This window comes from Pan troglodytes, chromosome 6 (assembly GCF_028858775.2).
Source record: "Pan troglodytes isolate AG18354 chromosome 6, NHGRI_mPanTro3-v2.0_pri, whole genome shotgun sequence".
Taxonomy (NCBI): domain Eukaryota; kingdom Metazoa; phylum Chordata; class Mammalia; order Primates; family Hominidae; genus Pan; species Pan troglodytes.
In genome coordinates this window covers 10,798,791-10,813,311 of record NC_072404.2, presented here as the reverse complement: position 1 = coordinate 10,813,311, position 14,521 = coordinate 10,798,791, and the positions used below count along the sequence as shown (strand labels likewise).

At 55.9% G+C, this 14,521-nt stretch overlaps 1 protein-coding gene across 5 annotated transcripts in view; it reads left to right on the top strand.

Annotated features, from left to right (window-relative positions):
* Positions 1-2,350: 2,350 nt before the first annotated feature.
* Positions 2,351-14,521, top strand: part of RADIL (Rap associating with DIL domain) — an 84,314-nt gene continuing 72,143 nt past the window's right edge. For 3 of the 5 annotated variants that reach the window (XM_063815208.1, XM_063815209.1, XM_016957045.4), the window contains exons 1-2: positions 2,359-2,473; positions 7,873-8,471. In XM_063815208.1, the coding sequence (XP_063671278.1) occupies positions 7,937-8,471 (535 nt within the window). In that variant the 5' untranslated portion in view covers positions 2,359-2,473; positions 7,873-7,936. Of the gene's footprint in view, positions 2,474-3,835; positions 3,959-7,872; positions 8,472-14,521 lie in introns of those variants that run through there. The other 2 variants (XM_003318282.7, XM_009452542.5) reach the window with 2 other exon arrangements.

Genomic DNA, 14,521 nt, shown 5'->3' with positions numbered 1-14,521 from the left:
GATTGAACACACAAAGAGACAGGTGAGAGGTGCACACCCAGAAGAAAGGCCATGTGGGGGCACAGCCAGAAGGTGGCCGTCTGCAAACCAAGGATAGAGGCCCTCAAAGAAGCCAAACCTGCTGACAACTTCACCTTGGACTTCCAGCCTCCAGAGCTGCCAGATAAAACATTTCCGTTTTTTGAGCCACCCGATCTGGCATTTTTTAATAGCAGCTCAGGTAATCTAATACAGTTGGAAAAGGTGTTTGAAGGTCAAGGGACCGGCCTGAGGGAAGATCTCGAGGCATGAAACAGCATATTCATACCAAAAAGTCAGCATTTCTAGATCAAGAAGCAATCTGAAAAGTTTCTCTATAAAGGGCCAGGTAATATTTTAGATATCTGGGGCTGTAAAATCCTGGTTGCAGGAAAGCAGTCGTAGATAATATCTAAACAAATGAGGGTAGCTGTGTTTGAATAAAACTTTATTTACAAAAACAGAAGGCAGCCCAGATCTGGCCCATGGGTTGTAGTTATCCGACCCCTGTGGAAGAAGGATGTGGGGAGTGTGGGAGATGGGCCAGGAGCAGGGTGAGGAATATCTCAGGAGGAAAACCCAGGCCTGAACCCAGGCTCTCCTTCAGCTCTGACCATTGTCTCTTCATGCGCACCTGAATGAAATATTCAAGCACGTCATTCCTTTCAAGCATCCCTTCCTGGGGTAGGCGAGGAGGTTGGTGTGTATACGGAGGGTCCTGTATTCCTGGCTCAGTTCTTGTCTCTACCTCCAGCAGCCTGACCTCTCTGCGTCTCTATTTTCTCATCTGAAAAATGGGAGTATTACTGAACAAAAGGGTTCTGTGCTTGCTCTGCTAGAAGCCAATCTTGATCAGGTGCAGAGGTTCATGCCTGTAATTCCAGCACTTTGGGAGACTGAGGTGGGTGGATCACCTGATGTTAGGATTTCAAAACCAGCCTGGTCATCATGGCAAAACCCCGTCTCTACTAAAAATACAAAAATTAGGTGGGCATGGTGGTAGGCACCTGTTAACCTTAGCTACTTGGGAGGCTGAGGCAGGAGAATCGCTTGAACCTGGGAGGTGGTGGTTGCAGTGAGCTGAGATCACACCACTGCACTCCAGCTAGGGCAATAGAATGAGACTCTGTCTCAAAAAAAAAAAAAAAAAAAAAAAAAAAAAAAAAAAAAAAGCCAATCTTACTGCATTAAGTTTTTGAGACAAAAGCTTTTTTTGTCCGTATTGTGAGTTGATCAATAAGGAGACAGGAGCCTGGCTCAAATCTGTCTCTCTGTGTTGATTTTGAGGCACTATTTTTTATTAGAAAAGGTTTAGGAGGTGGACTTTAGGATTAGCAGGTGATAGGTGGAGGAAAGGGGAGGCCTGGAATGTCTCAGACATCTCTGTCTCACAAGAATTGATGTGAGCATTAAGTGAGGTGACCTAGGTAAAGTTGCCTAGGGCCTGGCACACAGGTGGTCAATAAACGTCTGTTCCCACACTCATCAATGTCTGCTCCGACCTCCATCGCGAATATGGGGTCATGACTACGGAAATCATACCACGATAGCTGTCCACAAAAAGGTTCACTCCCGAGGCCCAGATTCTGCATATTGATATTCCGAACCACCTGAATCTCCCAGGTCTAGCCCACATTCCTCAAAGGGAAAACCCCAGCCAAAGTGCCGAGGACACGAGCTGCTTTTTAAACAAGTCCCCAGGGAGAGCAGTTGGGGCCAGAGCCCCAGAGCTGACCTGGTCTTTTTTTTTTGCATAATTGTAAGCAGGAATGCCATGACCTGATTTGTCTTTTAAAACTCTGGGTGGGAGACAGATGGTAGGGGAGAGGAAATTCCTCCCTTGTTCCTTTTCGATGTCTTAGAAGATGTTTATTAATTGGGGGCACAGCTCTACCCTCCCCTACACCCACTCACTGGGCTACTAGAAGGTGCTGTTTCGAAATAGCCCACCCAACCGCAGGAGCCCAGAGCCCACAAGCAGCTCAGGGACTTAGAACTGGTCCCACCCTTCCTCCGGGGACCCCCCCCCTCCTTAAGCTGCAGTCTGTGGGTGGGCTGCAAGTCCCGCCTCTCCACAACCAGCCCCACCCCTTTCTTCAAAACCCCGCCTCTCCGGTGAGGCCCCGCCCCCTGGAGGCTGCATCCCCGTCCATTGGGCGGCCGGCAGGAGGCGCCAGAGCACAGCCCGCCTTTTCTCGCAGGTTGGCCCCGCCCCTCTCCTGGAGACCCCGCCTCCTCGAGGCTTTCTTTCTGCCTATTGGGCGCCGAGGCCCAGCTCCCGCCCACCTGTTCTCCTCCGCCCCACCCTTTGTGGCCCCGTCCCCTTGAGGCCCCGCCCCGCCCGTTGCGCCGCCGGCAGGAGGCGCCGCGGCACGCGCGGGTCTGGGCGCCGGCCCCAGCCAACGGCGGGTGGGAGCAGCGCGGGAACGTGGCGGCGCGGCGGGTTGTGCCGGAGGTGAGTGTGGGGTGCGCGAGGAGTGACTGCGGAACCGGGGGTGGCTCGTAAGGGGCGCTGCTCGGCCGCTGCCGGGGACCTGGGGCGCGGAGGCCGCGGGGCGCGCTCGGGGACACTCCCGGCCGCTGGTCGGGGCGCGGAGGGCAGGCTTGCCCAGTTGCCATGGGAACCGACTGGCTGTCGGGCCCCGGCCTGGACCGGGGGGCGGTACCCGGAGGCCGGCTAGCGCAGGCAAGGGCGGCCCAGCCTGCGGGGATCCGGGGGTCCGCGCTGCCGACCCCCGAGAGCGCCTGAGCCTGGCTGTCCGCGTGGGCCCCGGACCCCCAACTCCAGGGGACTCTCGGCCCTCAGTTTTCCCGGCTGTGCCCTGGAGGGGGAGCTTCGTCCGGGGCGCGCAGCGGGGGAGCGGGGCGCAGCGGGGGAGCGGGGCGCAGGGTTCCGCGCGCTCTCCCACCTGGGCCGGCGAGACGTCCCCTGCACATACCCCGTCCCGGTTGCAGCCCGATCCCCACTCGTGCGCCAGCTCAAAGCATTGTTTCCCGGCTATTTATGTACCATTTCCAGCCCCTGGACAAATACCGCATCCAAGATAACAGATGCTGAGCCGAGCTCCTGGGGCCTCGCAGGAGGAGCCTGTTGGTGGGGTTGGCAGGGCCCTGGCGGGGCTGCGGACCAGCCTGCCCTGCCCTGTCGCCTGTCAAGTGTTTGGCTAATCTGAATTGCACAGAAGAATCTGATTGCTCGTGTCCCGCGGTTAATATAGGCCACCTCTTGTGCATTCCAGACAGGAACCAGTCTTGAAAGTCCCTTTTGCTCGGGGGCAAGTCAGTCCCCTCTCCAGCAGCTAGCAGGTCAGAATTAAATCTGATTGAATTATGTTTGCATTTGAAAGCGTGGCTCGGGCTGGGGCTGTAAAGATAGGATTCATGGAAGGAGGGCAGAGAGCTGAGTGTGTAAAGTCTGCGCTTCGTTTTCCCTCCTGCTGGAAATGATAATGGGTTCCACATTGTCCTGTTGGAGCAGAGAGGTCGCTCCACCCATGTCGTCAGCGCAGCACTGACCTCACTCCCTGTACTCGCCGCTGGGACTTGAGCTTGTTTTTCATCAGAAACTGGACCCTTCCTTGAGAACAAGAGAAAACATTCTCTAAGAGCAGCACCAGCCAGCGCCCCACACCCTCGCTGTCCGAGCCCTGCGCTTTCCCCAAGTATTTGTGTCACAGAGGAGCGAATGGGGCAGAAGAGGCCGGTCGCACTTCCAGAAAAACAGATCTTGTTACCCAGGGCGTGCTCCGCCCGCTCGGATTTTCCTGCACTCCCCTTGGCCTTTTAAAAAACGAGTCCATCCCATTCTCACAAACAGGCCAGGCTCCGCCTTCTGGGATTCGGAAGCGGGCAGCGTGTGAACAAGTGGGCACCCTCTGGTCTGGCCAAGGGAGGATGACCAAACGGAGAGAAATGCTTTCTGAAAATCCCAAAACATAAGGTTTGTGTGAACAGGGACTTCTGGGGGCTTAAGAAGGAGTTATTGGAAAGGAGTCAATCATATCCTCTCTGCTTACATTTTCTCCTGTTTCATGATACTGCTAACTCTGCCTCTGCCTTCGAATCCGGCTCCGGAAACTGTGGGAAAAGCAGGGGTGGGGGGAATGGGGGGGAACAACATTTCTGAAGTTCAAGCTTCTAAGACCCTGGGAGGGGACCTAGCAGTTGTGTGTTTGTAATTTTCTATTTGTTTTTTATTAAAGAAGAATTATGTAAATGTGGGACCTTACAAAACATATATCCACCCCTGGGCCCCAAATATCAACTCACTTTTCCATTGTATTTGGGGGCCTTTTTATAATTTTTGTCTTTTTTTTTTTTTTTTGAGACGGAGTCTCACTCTGTTGCCCAGGCTGGAGTACAGTGGCGTGATCTCGGCTCGCTGCAACCTCTGCCTCTGGGGTTCAAGCGATTCTCCTGCCTCAGCCTGCTAAGTAGCTGGGGTTACAGGCACCCGCCACCATGCCCAGCTAATTTTTGTATTTTTAGTGGAGACAGGGTTTCACCATGTTGGCCAGGCTGATCTTGAACTCCTGACCTCAAGTGATCTGCCCGCCTCGGCCTCCCAAAGAGCTGGGATTACAGGCATGAACCACCACGCCCAGCCAATTTTTGTCTTTTTTTTTTTTTTTTTTTTTTTTTTGAGAGGGAGTCTCGCTCTGTCGCCCAGGCTGGAGTGCAGTGGCATGATCTTGGCTCACTGCAAGCTCCGCCTCCCGGGTTCACGCCATTCTCCTGCCTCAGCCTCCTGAGTAGCTGGGACTACAGGTGCCCACCACCACGCCCGGCTAATTTTTTGTATTTTTAGTAGAAAAAGGGTTTCATAGTGTTAGCCAGGATGGTCTCGATCTGCTGACCTCGTGATCTGCCCGCCTCAGCCTCCCAAAGTGCTGGGATTACAAGCGTGAGCCACCGTGCCCAGCCATCTTTTTTTTTTTTTTTTTTTTTTTTTTTTTAACAGAGAGGGTCTCACTCCATTGCCCAGGCTGGAGTGAGGTGGTGCAATCATAGCTCACTGTAGCCTGGAACTCCTGGGCTCCAGTGATCCTCCTGCCTCAGCCTCCCGAGTAGCTGGGACTACAGGTGCACACCATGCCCAGCTAATTTTTTATTTTTATTTTCTATAGAGACTGGGATCTTGTTATGTTGCCCAGGCTAGTCTTGAACTGCTGGCCTTAAGCCATTCTCCCGCCTTGGCCTTTTAAATACTTGGCTCTGCTTCATGACTTTTCTGTGATATGGGCTTTCTCCTGCCTGGAGGGGGCTTCCCCAGTTTTTGGTATCATATTTATATCAGCATTCAGACTTCATCTCCGGAGGCAGAGGTTTCCTGAGCCACAGCTGCCTGGTGGCAGAGGCTGTACCATCCACCACCTGCACTTTGCCTTTGCACCCTGGGGAACCCGTTGGAAATGAGCACTATGAAAAGGTGGTGGCTGACCCTCTGCCAGTGTGTGCTGCCTGGAGGCTTCTAAGCCTGGGGCATCTGGAGAGGCGCTTTGGAGCCGGGTTGTGCAGCTCTCATGGATGGTTAATAAGTGCCGGCTGGAGAGGCTCTTTGAGGGGTTTTGTTCTGTGATTCCAAGTACTCACTTTGAAAACTGACCACAGGAGACTGAGGTCAGACTCGAGGGCGATTTGAAGCCGCTGGTGTGGTGTGCACAGGCCAGGCCGCACGTTTGTGATGTGAGCACTGTCTGAAAATGCTTTTGTTGTAAATGAAACCGAGGCCTTTGATGAGTCCGTGGGGGAAGCTGCGGCCGGCTCTGAGCTTCTTAGGATTTGACAAGGCCACTCGTTGCACCTTCCTCAGAGGAAGAGAAACAAAGGCTTTGCTCCTTTACTCCTTTATGGCCTGGCTCGATGGAACCTCAAGGATCCATCTGCTTATGACCTGTACTGGGAACTCCGTGACACCTGTTACAGCAAATTCACCTCTTCAGAAAGCCAGGCACAGCGAAAGCCTTTGCCGTGGTGAAGTGTCCGCAGTGGGCTATAGGAACAGGAGAAGGGCCAACCACCCACCCCGCAGGGCAGACGTCCGCGTTGGGAACCGAGTCTCTGGTGTGCGAAGCTGTCGGAAGTATTTCTGAAGAGTTCAAGGTCCTCGGAGAAAGCGCAGCTGCTGGCTGACCTGGGCTGGTTCTGGAGGAAGCGAGTGGTGGTCTGATTTCAGGACTCACCCATGACAGCTCTGGCGGGCAGTGAGAGGCTCCAGAGAAGACGACCCACGCCCCGGTGATATTAGAAAGAGGCCAGTTCGCAGTGTCAGCTTTGGAGGCCGGGACGGTTCCACTGTTTAGTTTCCTAAGGGACAGTGTGGCTCCTTTTCTTTGGAGGGGTTCCCTGGTTGCTTTCTGTGGCCCTAGGCAGCCACCGTCCTTTCCAGAAGCCTTTTGCAGCGCCCACAGCGCGACGAGTGAGTCAAGCCTGGACAGTGTCAGTTGGCTGCTGCGGGGTTTAGTACTGACCCCAGTCGCGGTGGCAGGCGACCTGTGCTGTGTTCACTGGGACCTGGCCACTCTTTCCAGAGCTTTCCAGAAAATAGGCTTTCCTCCTGGCTCACTCGTCTGCCGCCTTTGTCTTTGGTGAGAACATGAGCACGGAAGTGGGGTACAGTAATGGGGAGATGTGTGCGCAGTTTTCCAGTATTTTCCTGCCTTGCAGTCCAGCCTCACCTTTTACAAATCGGAGACCTGCCTTCCTTTTTCTCTGCCCTCCTGCCCCCACAGAGGTTCTGGAGGGAGACTGAGAAACCATCTGGAACTCCTGGCCCTGGGCACGCTAAGGACATTAGAAGTGTGATTGTATGACACGCCAACGCGTCCCAGGCTGTTTTCCAGTTTCCCCAGGAGACTGCATCTCTGTGGCCTGGAGCGCCGGGCACCCGCGGCCTGTGGTGGGCGGGACGCACGCATTCCGGCCATGCCTGCACCGGCTCGAGAGGGGCCCTTTGTGCCCGCTGTGCTTGCGAGGCCACTCAGTGCTGCCATCCCAGGGAGCATCTCCTTCAAGCCAGGACGGGTCTCTTGCCCAGAGGGGTAGATTCTGGGGGTTTGTGTCTGGAATGCCTGATGGTCTATTCTGTCAACGTGGCTGCGATTCGCCTGTTTTCCTGGTTCCACTGTGTTTGTGACCCATTTCCCACGTCGCAGCCTGTGGGGTAGGAGACACGAGGTTTACGGAGAAGCGAAGCTTTGCCCTCGGGCTGCCCGCTGCTCTTCTGTGGCTGTGGCGGTGCTGGGGGCGGCTCCGGGTGGGGCGCTCCTTGATGCTCACTGCACACGGGCGCTGCGCCCAGCACTTTCCAGAAATCCAAGCCCTGCAGCGGAGCGTGTCTTACTTAGGCGACCTCATTGTGTTTCCCAGTAATGGCTTTCCTTGAAGGGCGCTCCAGCCCGTTTAGTCCTCTCGGTCTCTGGTGGCCCTGCAGGCTCCAGCCACATCCTCTGCTCAGGTGCTCTGGTGGCAGGTCTGCGGGGCCAGGATGCCCATGGCCTGTTATGTCCATTAGATTTTGAGATGGGGTCTTGCTCTGCTGCCTGGGCTGGAGGGCCGTGGCACGATCATAGCTCACTGCAATCTTGAACTCCTGGGCTCAAGCCATCCTCCAGCCTCAGCCTTCAGAGCAGTGGGTACAGTGCACACCACCATGCCTGGCTAATTTTTAAATTTTTTGTAGAGCCGGGGTCTTACTATGTTTCCCAGGCTGGTCTGGAGCTCCCGGGCTCAAGCCGTCCTCCCACCTTGGCCTTCTAAAGCGCTGGGATGACGGGCAGGAGTCACCGCCTGTGGCCTCATTTGCTCTTGGTGGTCGCGATGGTTGGCGCTAACCTCTCTCACTTTTTCTCCCAGGTCACGGCCTCCCCACATCCTTCGGCTGAAGCCCGCGGTCCTCATCCATGAAGCCTCACCCACCATGTTTTATGGGACGCACTTCATCATGTCCCCGCCCACCAAGAGCAAACTGAAGCGGCAGAGCCAGCTGTTGTCCAGCATGCTGTCCCGGACGCTGAGCTACAAGTACCGGGACCTGGACTCCACCTTCTCCAGCCTGGGCGCCAGCGACGACCCCGCCGAGCTCTCCACCCAGCTCTCGGCCCCTGGTGTCCTGAAGGTGTTTGGGGACAGTGTCTGCACAGGAACCCACTACAAGAGCGTCCTGGCCACTGGCACCTCCAGCGCCCGTGAGCTGGTGAAGGAGGCGCTGGAGCGGTACGCCCTGGACCCCAGGCAGGCCGGCCAGTACGTGCTGTGTGACGTGGTGGGCCAAGCCGGCGATGCCGGGCAGCGGTGGCAGGCCCAGTGCTTTCGGGTGTTTGGGGACAGTGAGAAGCCCCTCTTGATCCAGGAATTATGGAAACCCCGAGAAGGTTTATCCCGGAGGTTTGAGCTGAGGAAGAAGTCGGACGTGGAGGAGCTGGCAGCCAAGGAGGTGGACACCATCACGGCAGGTGAGGGGGGCCACAGGTTCAGGAAGAGCCATGGGTCTGAATGCTGAGAAGGCCAGCCGAGGTAGGCGGAGAAGGAGTGGTGCAGGGGACACGCATGGGGCGGGCTCGCTCTGCAGGAGGCAGTCGGAGCCCGTGTCCTGGATGTTTGAAGGCTTCCTCTTTTGTTTTCTGAGACAGGGTCTTTCTCTGTCACCCAGGCTGGAGTGCAGCGGCACAACCACAGCTCATTGCAGCCTCCTGGGCTCAAGCGATCCTCCCACCTCAGCCTCCTGAGTAGCTAGGACTATAGGTGCACCACCACACCCAGCTAATTTTTTACTTTTTGTAGAGACAGGAGTCTCGCTGTGATACCCAGGCTAGTCTTGACCTCCTGCCCTCAAGCGATCCTCCTACTTTGGCCTCCCAAAGGTTTCGTCTTAAACTCACCATTTTCACCTCAGCTGTCTGGGAAGTCGTAGTTTGTCTACATGGCAGGAGCCTGGCTGGTGTTCCTCAGAGGCTCCTGATATATTCTTGCAATATTTGAGGCCACATCTGTTCTTTTGTCTGATCAGATTATTGTCCAGCTCTCCAGCAGTCATCTCATTGACCACAGCAACCACGCACGCCTTGTTAAATACAGTGTCCCGCCAAGTCCCTTAGCACCTGCAACCTTGTCGGGGAGTTTTTGGGGCAATGAAGTGAAAAGACAATCAAGGAATCCGTCCCAGGCCAAAACCTACGTGGCTTTGCCGGGTTGCAAGGTCTCCAGAGGTGACCACGGTGCACTCGGCGTACCGTGGGTCTGTGGGTGCCTGGGCGGTGGGAGGCCTTCCTGAGGAGGGCCTGGCCACGGGCAGCCGATCATTATCAGTCTGAGGAGTGCCGAGAGCGCGGGCGGTGTTGAGTGCCTGCCGCAGGGCTTGATAGCCTCGGGGCCTGGGGCCCACTGTGTCTGGTGATTTATTCACTTGGTGGAAAGAAGTTGATTATCTTAATAGGTGTGTGTCATAAAAAATAATTTTGGCCGGGCGCGGTGGCTCACACCTGTAATCCCAGCACTTTGGGAGGCCAACGCAGGTGGATCACCTGAGGTCAGGAGTTGGAGACCAGCCTGGCCAACATGGTGAAACCCCGTATCTACTAAAAATACAAAAATAAGCCAGGCGTGGTGGCAGGCGCCTGTAATCCCAGCTACTCAGGAGGCTCAGGCAGGAGAATCGCTTGAACCTGGGAGGCGGAGGTTGCAGTGAGCCGAGATCATGCCATTGCTCTCCAGCCTGGGCAACAAGAACGAAACTCAGTCTGAAATATAAATAAATAAATAAAATAAATTTGGCCGGGTGTGGTGGCTCACACCTGTAATCTCAACACTTTGAGAGGCCAAGGTAGGAGGATCGCTTGAGCCTAGGAGTTTGAGAGCAGCCTGGGTAACATAGTGAGGCCCCATCTCTACAAACAATAAAAAAATTAGCCAGGCATGGTGGTGCATACCTATGGTCCCAGCTCCTCAGGAGGCTGAGGTGGGAAGATGGCTTGAGCTGTAGATGCTGCAGCCGGGATTGTACCACTGCACTCCAGCCCAGGCAACAGAGTGAGACCCTGTCTCAAAAAAATAACAATAAAAAGAGTAACTTGTGGTTGCTTTAATTATGGCTCTTAAAGTCTGCTCAGACAAGCACCCCCAATTGCCTGCACCTGGGGATCCTTCCTCCACCCAAAGGTCGCCACTTCTGGGATTTGGTTTTCATCCTGACCCTGCCATGTCACGATCCGGTGGTCCCTTGGAAGGACCGGTGATCCGGTGGCAGAGATGGGGTCCCTCCCCTCCTGATGCAAAAAGACCTCCTGTGAGGCCAGGAAACCCGACAGGGAGGAGGCGCATGGTGGGATGTTTCCTGCATGGGAACAAAGGCTCTTCAATGTCAGACACAGAATTTCAGTCATTCTTCCACCACGCGTCGCCTCTGCCAAGCGGAGGGCAAAAAGCGAGTGGGACAGGGCCACCTTGGGGCTGCAGAGCACGGGCCAGGGTTGCTGCTGTGTGGCTGGGGATCAGCCTGGCCTGTCCTCAGGCCATTGCGTTGTGTGTCACCGGGCGAGGAGGAGCCCTGGGAAGGCCCGCCTTCTTCACAGGTGCTGGGTGACTGCCAGTGTAGGACGGTGGGGCCAGAGTGCATGTTGCAGGAGACAGGAGCTTGTCTGAGGCTCACGTGCTTCTTTTTTTTTTTTTTTTTGAGATGGAGTCTCTCTCTGTCACCCAGGCTGGAGTGCAATGGCATGATCTCAGCTCACTGCAACCTCTGCCTCCCAGGTTCAAACGATTCTCCTGCCTCAGCCTCCTGAATAGCTGGGATTATCGCATGCACCACCATGCCTGGCTAATTTTGTTGTTGTTGTTGTTGTTGTTGTTGTTGTTTGAGACAGAGTCTCGCTCTGTGGCCCAGGCTGGAGTGCAGTGGCGCAATCTCGGCTCACTGTAAGCTCCGCCTCCCGGGTTCACACCATTCTCCTGCCTCAGCCTCCCGAGTAGCTGGGACTACAGGCGCCTGCCACCACGCCCAGCAAATTTTTTGTATTTTTAGTAGAGATGGGGTTTCACCATGTTAGCCAGGATGGTCTCGATCTCCTGACCTCATGATCCGCCCGCCTCGGCCTCCCAAAGTGCTGGGATTATAGGCGTGAGCCACCGCACCCGGCCAATTTTTGTATTTTTAGTAGAGATGGGGTTTCACCATGTTGGCCAGGCTGGTCTCGAACTCCGGACCTCAGGTGATCTGCCCACCTTGGCCTCCTAAAGTGCTGGGATTACAGGTGTGAGCCACCACACCTGGCCAAGCTCACGCACTTCTTTTGGAATCATTCCTGTTAAATTATTCCGGGCAAGCGAAAGCGCCCCTGCTCACAGCCTGTCTAAGCTCGTGGCGGTTTTCCAAACCTGCCAAAGAGAGTCCATCAGGCTGCCCAGCCATACTGACACACTCATCTGGGCTGCAGCAGGTTGTGTTACCTACCCAGAGCTGGCCACCTGGGCCTCGGGGACTCATCCTTCCTTGCTGACCTTCTCTGGCTGTGGCCCAGGGACTCCTATAACCCTCAGCCATGCCAAGAAGGTTCACCAAGGCGGCTGGGTGGTTTGAGATGGAGCGGCTGGTAGAGGCATGCACACATGCTTCTGCTCATTACAGAACGGTTATTGAACCTCTGCATGAAGCTGGGGGAAGGCTAGACCCGGGGGGTCCCCATGTGGATAAGCCAGGCTCCGCTGGGGATGACCCCGCACAGACCCCACTGTAGCTGGACAGCCCCGCCTCAAACGGGCCCGCGCCCAGAAGCTTTGCGCTAGAGCGTGTTCGGTTGTTGTGGTGACACATGGGTACCTGGACAGAGAAATGTCCACACAGGTGCTCACACACACAGTCTCCCACTTGGAACTGTTCCCTGCGTGAGACACCTGCACGGCCTTTCCGTGGGTTGGAGGTGGCCTCTGTGCGCATCCCTGGAACCCGCCTCTGAGAGGTCTCTCCTGCTGGCTTGGAGGCACGGAACGGGGAGGGCGCTGAGCCTTTGCTGTGTCCCACGTCCCCCTGAGTGAGTTTGCAGCCGGCACTAGGCGATTCCTCCCTCGCCCCTCCAAGGGGAACGACTGAGAGCCAGAGAAGGGGAGGAGGTGGGAAGCCGAGGGGTTTTTTACTGTAGCAGCTTCTCCAGCAGCCATGGGCGCCAGCCTGCCTCAGGTTGGAGTGACGTGGAAGAATCGTGGTGGGGAGGCTTTCCTGACACCCACCGTGTCCTCTCCATTACATACCTCTGGTGATGGTGAGCTCTGCGCCTTCCAGCAGCCCACCTGTCCTGCGCCTCCCTGGGCACCGATGGGGCTGCTGTGGTGTCTGTCCTGAGAGCGGCCCTCAGTGTGGGGCATGCGTCACTGTGTCGCTTTGGGGGAAGGTGGGGGGCTGCAGTGAAACAAATCCTACTGAAGTGGGTGGTGTAGTTTCAAAAGGACGGCGGGATGGCAGGATCACATCTGCCCCCGCAGGGCAGGCCCAGTGAGGTCCAGCGCACGCCAGGGCCCCTTCAGCTCCTGCATTCTCTCCCAAGAGGACCCAGCATGGGGCTGTCCCTGATCCCTGGTGAGATAACAGTCTGATCTCACCTGGAAAAAGTGGTGAGAAAGGGAAGGGACCCCTGGCCTGTGCATGTGGTGATGTGGTGTGCACGTGTGACTGTGTGTGTGTGTGGTGTGCATGTGTGTGCATGCATGTGTGACCATGTACGTTTGTGTTAACGAGTCCAGCCCCAGGTTGCTCAACACTGTAACACTGTTTTTCAATAATTTCCCATTACTCCTATGGTAAGAGTCACACTTGGCCGGGCGCGGTGGCTCACGCGTGTAATCCCAGCACTTTGGGAGGCCGAGGCAGGCAGATCAATTGAAGTCAGGAGTTCAAGACCAGTCTGACCAACATGGTGAAACCCCGTCTCTACTGAAAATATAAAAGAATTAGCCGGGCATGATGGTGCATACCTGTAATCCCAGCTACTTGGGAGGCAGAGAATCGCTTGAACCCAGGAGGCGGAGGTTGTAGTGAACTGAGATCACACCACTGCACTCCAGCCTGGGTGACAGAGCGAGACTCTGACTCAAAAGAAAAACAGAGTCACATTGGTTCTGGGTTGGGCTAACGGGTTGCACCATTTCAGGGGAAGCATTTCGCCAGAGTCTCTCAGGGCTCTCCCCTGCCCCTCACCTCGGACTCCCCTACAGAGTCAGGTGGGGAAGGTGTCAGCCAGGCGCTTCCTGCCGGTTCACTCATCACTTAGTTCACTGCTACCCCCCTGTAGAAATGCACACAGGCACTTTGGGTTTTTGTTTTCCATAAATGTCTCCTTCTCATGGCCACCAGGTCCCCCCTGATTTCCAGAGTCACAAAACCTAGAGGGTCTCTTCCAGGAGGAGGCTGGTGCTGGAGGTGTGGCCGGGCTGGAAGTGGCTTTCACTCCCCTTTCCTAGAAGGCTGTATTTAGGGCTGGTGCCCCACGGAGAGGGCCTGGGTCCTGTCACCGAGATAAGACAGCAGTCACTTAGGTGCACTGGGGAGGGGCGATGACAGGGCCATGTGGTTTTTGTCAGGGGCTGGGGAACGGTGAGGGGAGGCTTGGTTTGCCTTTGCAGGAGGGGTAAGTGTTAAACCCGCGCAGAGCCCCGGGAGGGCTGGCCTTCCTTGCTTTCTCCCTTCCTCCCGTTACATTTTAGGTTGGGGCATCTTTGCTGAGGGAGGCGTCCGTGGTTGCAGGGCGATGAGCAGTGTCCCTGGCTCCTGTGCCCCCACCCCCAAGTTGTAACAACCAAACATGTCTGCAGACATGGCCAGATGTTCCCTGGAGGCAGACCTGCCCTCGATTGAGAGCTGCAGTATTGGACCTGGCTGCCTGGACTCGGTCACACGAGCCCCTGCCCACTGGGACCATGTGGCTGAGTACCCGCCCCAGGCCCTCAGGCCTGATCCACAGTGGCGACATTTGTTTCTCCTGGGCCACTCTCGGAGAGGCTGGGTGCCTGGCAAACCCAGGGTCTCAGGGATGGTGACGTGCAGAGTCTTGGCATTCATGCGTTCCTGGAGACAGGGACATCACCGTGGCTTTGGATACCCCCTTTGTAAAGAGGCACCCTAGAGAGTTTGTAAAGCCGCCGAGGTTTAGCCAGGAAGGTTCAGGCTAAACAAAGCCTGGGAACACCACCCCAGCACTCACTGGGCTTTTGACTGAAAAACAGCCCATCCAATGTCTGGTATACAGTAGGTGCTTATTAAATACCTGTGGAAGGGTTGGTGCCCTGAGGAGAGGAGGCCCCTCTGTGGGTCTTAGCTCCTATGCGTCTGCAAGACTCCCGAGTGGGGTCCGTTTTCTTTGTGTGTGTGTGGGAGGGTGGTGTGGGGACGGTGTGGCCATCCAGGAGTGTGGATGTGGCTTGAGCGACGGAGGAACCTGCAGCCCTGGCCACCCGGCGGCGTGGTGGGCTGCCCTCCTGCCCCCAGTGCTGCGATGGAGCTGACAGGCGGGTGGCAGGT